The sequence below is a fragment of the Rissa tridactyla genome, chromosome 5 (genome assembly GCF_028500815.1).
Source record: "Rissa tridactyla isolate bRisTri1 chromosome 5, bRisTri1.patW.cur.20221130, whole genome shotgun sequence".
Classification (NCBI taxonomy): domain Eukaryota; kingdom Metazoa; phylum Chordata; class Aves; order Charadriiformes; family Laridae; genus Rissa; species Rissa tridactyla.
The window spans coordinates 15578342-15588713 of record NC_071470.1 but is presented as its reverse complement, the minus strand read 5'-3'; the positions used below and the strand labels follow the sequence as shown (position 1 = coordinate 15588713).

The 10372-nt window shown below is 48.0% G+C and overlaps 1 protein-coding gene across 5 annotated transcripts in view; it reads left to right on the top strand.

Annotated features, from left to right (window-relative positions):
* The first annotated feature begins 1591 nt into the window (after positions 1-1591).
* LIMCH1 (LIM and calponin homology domains 1) overlaps positions 1592-10372 on the top strand; it is a 182054-nt gene continuing 173273 nt past the window's right edge. For 2 of the 5 annotated variants that reach the window (XM_054202416.1, XM_054202414.1), the window contains exon 1: positions 1593-1957. In XM_054202416.1, coding sequence (XP_054058391.1) covers positions 1862-1957 — 96 coding nt within the window. In that variant the 5' untranslated portion in view covers positions 1593-1861. Of the gene's footprint in view, positions 1958-10372 lie in introns of all 5 variants that reach the window. The other 3 variants (XM_054202415.1, XM_054202421.1, XM_054202418.1) reach the window with 3 other exon arrangements.

Genomic DNA, 10372 nt, shown 5'->3' with positions numbered 1-10372 from the left:
AATAAACGAGATTCAAAATCCCGAGTTTTGAAATGAGGCCAATTCATGCCTAAAATAAGGGCATGTTGAAGAGTAGATCCTACAGTTTTCTTCTTGTCAAAATTTGTTGACAACGATCACAAACTGAAAATGTGACCAGTTATGACTCCTCTCAAAAAAACCCCATAGTAGTAAGGGTTAATGTCCACATACCTGTGTTGCCAGCATGCAGATATCTTTCTATGCTTGAATAAATATAAACAAGTAACTTTAGCTCCTCTTTCAAAAACTTATGAGTGGAGATTTTTGCGATTCAACTTTACAAAGGCCTTGAGAAGAATTTTTCTTCCTTATTTCCTGAAACTTCTATACTTAACCTCAGGCTCAGGAGCATCTGTTTGAGCTAGGCCTACTCACACGATGCAAGTTCGGTGTGCAAGTCTCTGCAGGACAGAGTTTTCTTACCCTGCATGAAGAGAAAAAAAAAAGTATATTCACATACGGGGTTTTTAAGCACACCTTGATACTTGCTTTGCTTTTGGACGAAGAGAAGCACTGTCTGGTACTGTCCTGACCCTCATGTATTTTTGCAAGGCCCCATTTGCCCCTCAGCAGCAGGAGGAGATGTCTGCAGGAGCGTCTGAGGCACCTGCAGGAGCCCTGTGGCCCCTGGGCAGCTGGGTGAGCGTCTGGGCAGGGAAGCGAAGCCTTTTCCTGCTGCAGGAGGGGCTGGAAGGTCTCAGGTGCTTCAAGCAATCATAGAATCATAGAATGGTTCAGGTTGGAAGGGACCTTAAAGATCACCTAATTCCAATCCTCCTGCCGTGGGCAGGGGCACCTCCCACTAGACCAGGCTGCTCAAGGCCCCATCCAGCCTGGCCTTGAACATCTCCAGGGGTGGGGCCTCCACAACTTCTCTGGGCAACATGTTCCAGTGTCTCACCAACCCCACAGTAAAGGATTTCTTCCTGATACCGAATCAAAATTTACCCTCTTTCAGTTTAAAACCATTACCCCTTGTCCTATCACTACGTGCCCTTGTAAAAAGTCCCTCCCCATCTTTCCTGTAGGCCCTCTTTAGGTACTGGAAGGGGTATAAGGTCTCCCTGGAGCCTTCTCTTCTCCAGGCTGAACAACCCCAGCTCCCTCAGCGTGTCCTCACAGGAGAGGTGCTCCATCTTCTGATCATTTTTGTGACCCTCCTCTGGACTCGCTCCAACAGGTCCATGTCTTTCCTGTGCTGACGGCTCCAAAGCTGGACGCAGCACTCCACAATAACTTCAATTAACGTTAACGTGTTTAACGCAACAGCCGCAACCAGCAGCTCGCCGCCTGCACGGCCGGCTCCGTGCCCTCCAGGAGCTGCGGGGTGTGTGGGGGATCGGGGTGCGGGGGATCGGCTGCCCCCCCAAAACCTTGCCATCGTCCCCCCCCTCCCCCGCAGGGTGCCCCCTGCTCCCAGTGGATGCTCCCGGCGGGGGGGCGGCGGCGTCGCGGGTATTTGCATGGGGCTGAAGGCAAAAGCGGCTTCTCCCGTCTGTTTTATTTTTAGCCGGCAGCTCAGCGCAGCGCAGCGCGGTTCCGCTCCGCCGGCGGGGCGGGCGGGGCGGCGGGTGAGGGAGGACCGAGCCGGCGGGGCGGGCGGACCGGGCACCGGCGGAGAGAGAGAGAGGAGAGGAGAGAAGAGAGAGGTTACCGCAGGCGAGCCGCAGCCAGGCGGGCTGCGGAGCTCCGCCGCACCCCCACCACCACTCCGGGCCCTGCCAGGCAGGGAGAGGCCGGCCTCCGGTGTCCGTCCCCCCCCGCCTCCCGCCGCTGCGGCCGCGGCTCACCTCGGGCTGGCGGCCCGGTGCCCGGTCGCTCCGCCGCCGCAGCCCTGCAGATGGCCGGTGCCGGGCTGGAGCTGGGAGAGGTTCAGCCTCCCCCCGAACCCCCCCAGCCGGACCTGGCCTTCACCGAGGCTCAGAAGTGGATCGAGGTAAGGAGGGCGGGTGCGGGCGCCTGAACACCCGCATCGGGGGCGACACGGTGTCCTTCCCGCCCCTCGGCGCGGGGACTGGAGGCGTTTTATTCCACGCCGAGCTCCGTCCCGGCTCCAGCCCCCCCGCCGGCTTTGCTCGCTGCAGGGAAGGCGGCCGGGGCCCGCCGAGACGCTGCTCAGCCCCCGCGCAGGGTGCGCGCCTTTGGATGGACCCATGGACCCCTCCTCCTTCCCCCCCACGCATCCCTTCCAAACTTAATCCCTTAATCGCATTTCCCCTCCCCGCCCCCGGGGTTGGGGTGAACGGGGCGGCTGTAAACAGGAGCCGCGCAGGTGCGCGGAGCGGGCGCGGAGGTGTCCCCCCGGCCGCGGCGTCCCGGGGGCGGGCGGCGGGGATGTGTGTCGTGTCCCCCCCGCCATCCCTCACACGGGTCCCTGCGGGGGAAGCCTCTGTCCCTGCGCCCCCGCGGCCGCGCAGCGAACGCTCCGCAGTGCGCGGAGAGGCGGGCCGGGGGCGGGACACACACACACACACACACTGGGTGCGCGGTGTCCCGCGGGGGGGCAGCCCCGCAACCCCTTCTCCCATCGCTCAGCCGAGGCGCGGAGAGACCGTCAGTCCCTCTCTTCAGGGCAGAAAAATAGCGCTGTTTGCTGTTTGCTCGCGCCGTAAAACGCAAAGACGGGCAGGTGGCGGGTGAAATTCAATAGTTAAATGTTTTGGCATGTAACAATAGAGACACTTTAAATAGCTTTTCGTCTGATTGCCGGTACGGAACACGCGTGAAGGTGGTATAAACCCAGATACCAGGGTAACAGCTCCCTTCAGCTGCGGGCTTTCGATTTAATCTGCAGCTTTTAGTAAGCCTTGGTGGAGTCTGTTTTCTGACAGTGGTTAGGCAAATTGCTGTTGAAATTGTTGTGACTTTTAAGATTCCCCGAAGCCCTGGGAATTTCAGACTGTAATGGTTCACTCCAATATCAGCTGGAAAGGTAATGCTGTGTCAGACTTCAGGGAATTGGCACTGACACAGTAAGCCGGCTGGTGTAGGTCCAGAGGCAGAAGAACAATGAGGAATGTGAAAAGGAGGGCTTTTGTGCCAAGGAAAGGTGAGCATGCAACCTGGAAGAGGAAAAGTGGAGTGCGTGTAAACATTAGTTGTCTTGGGAAGATGAGTACGGTGGTTTCTATGTAGCCTTCTTTATAGTACAGGAACAAGAGAGAGGCACATGACTCTGTCGTACAGAAGATACATAAAATACCTTGTGACTTCTGCTGACTGCTAATGAAGCCAAGAACTCAATGGTGAAGCAATTCTCTGTAGGTAACAAAGCTGCCAGCGATCACTCCAGGCATGATAATAATTAAGGGACTATAAGTCTTCCTGTATAAGAGCAGAAACTTGTGGGTCAGGCGGAAACTTCCCTCTTGGGCAGTTAATTCTGCAGTTCACTGTGGCGGGAGGTCTCGTGCCTGTTCTTGTGCGACCCGGAGCCTGGTGAGCAGAGCAGAAGGGCTCTTGTGCCCTCCATGCAGGCCCGAGAAGTCCACGCCTACAAAGGAAGCTGGCTATAACTTCTTGTGCTTCCTCCTTCACTTTTTTAATTGGCTTGATGCATGAATGACAAAGCTGTGATGTGCTGTTACTATTGCCACTGTCGTCTTGCCTATGGGAGTGTGTCAGGAGCCTGGAACATCGCCATGGCTGTGGTGCGAGAGGGAAGCATCTGCCTTTCCAGCAATGCCCAGAGTGGATGATCCTACTAAGAGAAAGGAGGAAGAAGCTCCCAGTCAAGCAGACGTGGCTTAATTTGCCTAACACATTATATTCCCTTTTAATTCCAGTTTGGCTTAAACTCTGGAGCAGGAGAGTTATTATCTCTTCCAAAAATCTGCTCAGCATTCGCCATTCTAAATCTGGATGATTTGGACTGAGCGAATTATGCAGAACTTGACACATTAGTCCCAAGTTATTGAAAAGCAATGGCAATCTTAAAAAGAAATAAATAAAAAATTGAGAAAAGTTATAGGTATCAACATTCAGCGTGCCAAGCCCTATTGATTTGGGTGAAAACCAGAAATAGGAGTCATACTGTGTCTGGCTACCAGACCCATCTGCTTCAGCTGGCTCTGTAATTTTTCTCTCACCAATTTATTCTTTGGCCTAGAGATGTTAGCAAATGTCCAGTGTGTCGTGTCTTCCAGCTCGCCTCTGACCATTTAAAAGGTCATGTCTCTCAAACGAAAATAAAAGAAACCATTATGGTTGCAAGCAGGGGCTGGTGGACCTCCCTAGTACGGAGAAGAGGAGAAGACAGGCGAGTGAGGATGTTAGTGGTGTGAGGCAGTTTAAAACCTGTCTTATGCTGTAAAATGGTGCCATGCAAGGAAATTAAAGCAGAAATGTACATATTGAAAACTGAGCTTGCTGCGCATTTTTATTTCTAATGATTAAGTTGTGCGAGTTGCTAGTTGGATTCTCATCTGGTTTAAATCCTTGTGTGAGTGCTGTCACCATTGTGTAGCGCTGACAGGAATCCACCCTGCGGTCTGCAGCGCATTTCTCCTCTGGTGGGGCTGGGAAGGGAGGCTGTCCTCTTCTTACAGATGGGGAGCCAAGATATGAAGTGATGAATGTCTAGATCTGCGAGGATCGAGGTACTTCCCTTCCTCTGGTCCAGAGGTCTTAGAGGATCCCACTCCTTGGGTCTGTGACCTTTTACCAGAGGAGGTCTTCTGGGTGCCACAGGTCCTCTTTTTTCTCTGCCATCGTTACTTTAATCTGGACGCTGCAGGGTAGGGGAGTCTCAGTTGCATTGTTGGGTGGATCCTCGTAATAATCCTCTTGTCTCTCCCTGGAGCTCTGAACCAGAGGCACTAAGGTGTTCCGCTGAGTGGGGAAAAGCGCCAGAGCTCTGACTTTTACCGCCAATGCTGCTTATATATTTAACAGTTTGTGTTTTGTAAGAGAGTATTTTGAGCGGTGGTAGATTTGGTGTCATCTCTATGTTGTAGAAGGTGGTGGGATTTTGGAATTCTGTGGACTTTCTGCTTTGATCGCAAGCCGCTTTGGGTAGGAAACCGGAGTTCAGCCTTAACAGTGTATTTAATTTTACATAAATATCAACTGTGCTTCCCTCTGTGTAACAGTAAACCACTCCTATTATTTTAGTTTAGCTTGGCATGTGCTACTTAAGTGAAGAATGCCCTCTTAATGATAAAATGAACCATATTAGTAGCACTCAGAGGAATTAAAATAAAGGCACCAAATGAAAAACCCTGTGAGAGAGTTACACCAATCTGCATTATTAAAGGTGCGGTATCTCCTTTCAATTAATGCATCTCAGTTTCACTGAAAGAATATATCAGCCTTGTAAAGCCTAGTGCGTTACTATAGCAAAATAACAAATCTAATTTAATCTAATGGCCTGTAATTTTAAAATGTCAAGGTTCCCTGTATGTGTGCTTAAACTAGAATAACTGATGGTTGAAAGAACATCTGTATAAACAGAGTTATTCCTGCTGCAGAGATTCCTAAGAGTAATACAGTAATAAAGTCGCATTTAATACCGGTGTAGCTCCTAAGGGTATTGTTATCTCCTCATCGCACCTCCTAGCCTTGCCTCATTAATATGCTCTCTCCTCATTGTTGAGACTTGGTTCAATTAGGGATGGCTTTTCCATAGACTTATGTTCCTTAGAAACTTTGCCAGCTGATAAGAATGCTTCCTTTATAGTTGTATGGTAATAATAAACATGTCATGTTTTTCTGTCCCCTATGGTCAGCGCTTGACTTTGCGGTTCCCTCTAGATGTGTGTAGGCTAAAACTCATCAGCTTCCAGTAAGTCTGCTACTTTTGTCCTATATATATCCCTCTTGAGAATTCTCTTGTTAAGGAGAAATTTGCCAGCCAGAGGGGTTTTTTGGGTGTGGGGGTGTTATTTTCTTTTTTCCCTGCTAGCAGAACACTTACCTCTGTTAGATTTCTGCATTGAAGGTGGCAGTTTTGAGTTGGTAGCAGTGACATCGCTTCTTGGAGAAGCGGTGGGGCCAGGTGTGTTTCTAAAGTTCTTCTGGATGTGTCACCTCATACAGCAGAATAGGCATGCCGCTTCTGCGCCATCATCTCCGTGAAAGAGTATGAGGGGTATAAAACCAGGAAAGGGACTCAGGCAAATAAACTTCATGTGACTGTCTTGTGCCAGGAGTCTGGAAACAAGGTTTCTTTAGGGTGTCTCTCCTTGGTGTGGGTGAAGCGCGAGAAAACTCAGGCTTACGGCTCTGATCACAAAAATGTAACTTCAAAGGAGATGAAGGTAGTTACCTGACAAAATCTTGCCTGCTTGGTGAAGGAACTTGTTTGGAAAGTCTGCTGGGAGGGTCTGGAACTTGAAGAATACACAAGTTTGTTCATATGACCTTCAAAATGTGGAATGACACTAAGTGAGATGCTCTGACTTTGAAGAACATCAGAGATAAAGCTCTTTTGATGAAACGTATTGATTAAGCTAATTGATTCACTAATTATATGACTAACCTGTGTCCCACAGGAGTGTTTCTATTTCCAAATATGTGTAGACATCTACTTTTCCTTTGCTTTGAAGCTGATTTTAAGATCCTTGAATAGGGACTCTAGTTGTGCTGGACACTGTCACAGTTCCTAGAATGGTGGTGCCTCTAGCCAGATTGGGACCTTTGGGTGCCACTGCGGTCTTGCCGTTATCTGGATAGGAATGGATCAAATCCAACAAACATTTTATCCAGCAAGCAGTTCTGGAGAAGTCAGTCCTACTGCCTTATGAGAGTGTTTGAATACAACCATTTAAGTGTAGAATGATGCACTAAGCTTCAAGACTGCGTGGTTTTATTAATTAACTACTGTAGGAAAGTTGTTGAATGAGCCTCCAAGCAATGTCCACAGTTCAAATTTCTCAGTGTTTAGTCTTTCTTTCTTTTTTTCCCTCTTTTTCTTCTGCTGGAAGAGTGTCTTACCGACATACTTTACATAATATATCGGGAATGAATTTATTAATGTGAGCAAGTGTATTCTCAGACTAGAAGGAATCTATGCAAATGGATTAGACAAGTTGCCTGATTTGTGGACAGCTGAATTTAGGCCAGATGAATCCTTCCCACAGTGTCTATAAAGCAACCATGAAGAGCTAAAAGGTGTGTGGCTGGCTTCTGGTCCTAGATGGATGCAAATGCAGAATAACTTTACTGTGGTTATAGTGGCTGGGCTGGGAGAGGAATTCTTCCCTGCTATCTGTACATCTCCTCCTGGGCAGCGTTTAGGGACTGCAGACAGGGCAGATGGGATGCTCTTCATTCTGGTGAAGTTAGTCATTCATTGGAATGAAAACTAATTTGATTTAAAGGGGGTGGAAGAACCCACCCAAACCCTCTGACTCTATCAGACTACCACCTTCTAGAAATTTTGTCCTCTCCCAGTTGCCTGGCAGCTGACCTTCTGTCCTGTATGCATGGACCTAATTCCCTTGTCATGAGATCCGTTTAAGCCACGTTACAAGTAGCGCTTGGCACGGGAGTGAGAATAATCAGAACAACAATACTATTGATAAAGGGATAATGTCAGGAAATGCAGGACTGAGCTGTTAATTGTCTTAAAACTGAATTAATTTCTCCTTTCAGTACTAAAATTTTAAAATAGGTAAAAGATCTGCCCTTAACACCAGAGTCTGGAATGCCATTATGCAATTGGTGGTGAAGATCAGTTAATGCAGCTATGTAACCTCATTGCACTTGTTGTGCTGGGGGTAACTAGGTTTGGGGGTTTTTTGTTTGTTTTTTTAAGGAAAGTATTGGGCCTCTAGAAAGGAAGGTGCAATCTTTTCCAAGTATGGAGAACAAATAGAAGGTCGACACAACAGAATTATTTTCTAGCTTCTTGGCTGATTTGTGAAGAGTTGTTTTATGGCAGGTTATAAAAACTGCGTGATCTTTTGTTTGGAAAAGCTAACAGTCTAGAAGCTTTTTGGCCATGGATTAATACCTCTGTGCATTGGTTCTCTGCAAAGAGAACAAGAACAGTTTTGGAACAATGTTACAGAAAAAGCAAGATTTATAGGGGTGAAAGTGTAATTTAAAAGGGCAGCTGCATAGGGGGAAGGTATGAACGTTCTGGCATGCAGACACTGAAGATCTAAGCTTTCCCTTCTTCTCCTTCCGATATATCACTTCAAGAAGAAAGTACTGACTGCAACAGCTACTATGGCACCAATAACATAACATTAAAATTGATAGCTGAAACTTCTCCCAGCTATGTTAATCGCTGTCTGAGGTGAAGGGGCTGCAGCGCGTGTCCTCGAGACAGCCTTGTAAGAATGTGGAGAACTATAACACGCCACACCTTAAAATGGGAAAAAAACCCCTGCCTATTACTGCCTTTTATTTTATAAACAGAATAAATGTGCTCCCTGTACCTGGGGAAGGGTGGGGAGCGACTGCTGGGGCAGCAGCTCTGCTGGGAAGGACCTGGGTGAACCTGCGGGACAACAGGCCCGGCACGAGCCTGCAGCGCCCTGGCAGCAGGAGAGGTTGGCCCTTCCGTAGCTTGGTGGAAACGGCTGTTTGCTTCTGCTTGGCGCTTGCTAGGCCACACCTGAACCACTGTTGGAGCGAGGACTGTTGGACCTGTTGGAGCGGGTCCAGAGGAGGGCCACGAAGATGATCAGAGGGCTGGAGCACCTCTCCTGTGAGGACAGGCTGAGGGAGCTGGGGTTGTTCAGCCTGGAGAAGAGAAGACTCTGGGGAGAACTTATACCCCTTCCAGTACCTAAAGGGGGCCTACAGGAAAGAGGGGGAGGCACTCTTTACAAGGGCATGTAGTGATAGGACAAGGGTTAACGGTTTTAAACTGAAAGAGGGTAAATTTCAATTAGGTATCAGGAAGAAACTCTTTACTGTGAGGGTGGTGAGGCACTGGAACAGGTTGCCCAGAGAAGTTGTGTAGGCCCCACCCCTGGAGATGTTCAAGGCCAGGGTGGATGGGGCTTTGAGCAACCTGGTCTAGTGGGAGGTGTCCCTGCTTATGGCAGGGGAGTTGGTCTAGATGGCATTTTAAAGGTCCCTTTCCAACCTAAACTGTTCTATGATTCTATACTGCATCCAGTTTTGGGGCCCAGAGTATGTGAGGGACGCTGGTAAGCTGGAGGGAGCCGAGTAGAGAGCCCCCAGGCTGGCTGGGGCTGGAGAACTTCCCCTGAGAGGCTGACAGTGCTGGGCTTCTTCAGGAGAGGTGGCTTTCTGGGGACATGGCAGCAGCCTTCCAGCACCTGTGGGCAGGTTTTTGAGAGGACAAGAGCCAGGCATTTCACAGAGGTACGTGGCAGAAGGGTGGGATACTTGTCATAGACTAAAATAGGGACGGTTATGACTTGGCATAAGGAAACGTTTCTTCACCACAAGGCCAGTTAGGCCTTGATGCAGGTCACCCAGAGAGGCTGGGAGATCACCATCTCTGGAAGGTTTCATGCCTGGCTGGGCAAAGCTGGAAACAGCCTGGTCAGATCTGAGGGCTGCCCTTGCGTGGAGCAGGCGGTTGGAGTATAGGCACTCTGAGGTCCCTACCAACCTGAATTACTCTGTGCATCTATGACTTCTTGACAGTGGGTGAGTGAACATCACTTAATTTTATTTTTAATGCCTGTTTATTTGTTGCTTACATTGTTGTAGTGCTTAAGAGCCTGTTCACATGAACAAAATCCTTCTCCATACAAAAGCAAAACTCCTATGGCTTATGGCAGGCATTTTAGGGTATGCTACCGAGTTTCCTTTGTAGAAACTCCTCAAGGATGTGTTTGACTTCCAATCTAACTATTTTTGCTAAACCTGTTTTATTTTAGAAAACTGTAAATAGGACTGATTTTGGTGAGATTGGTGAGGTTTTTTTTTTTTTAATTTATTTTTTTGTTATTTAATTTGTTGGGCACTGCTATAATTGACCGATAAGGAATTAAAATTATTTCCCTTGCTTTTCAGATCTTGAGAAGATGATGTGCAGGCTTGATTCTTGAGAATTCAGATGCTAAATCATTAAGAAGTTTTTTGTTTATAAGAACCCTCTGCCCTGACAGTCACTTTACTCAGTTCTAGTATAACTTGCTATGGTTAACTACTTTTTTTTATTTTATGTGTGTGTATATATAATAATTATTGCTAGTAATCCTTACCTTAGCAGAATAGCTATCTTAACAATAGAGTTAATAATATAACTTGCATCTGATGTTAAAATTGACTTAAAATAGTCTAGTGACTTCTTGGTTGGCGAGGAAAGGAGAAAATCCACTTCATTCACCCATTTGAAGAGAAACCCTATTTTGCTGGTTTCTGCTGTTTCGAGGTATCATGCCTGGTATCAAAGACAGCTTGATTTTGAAATCAACTTTGA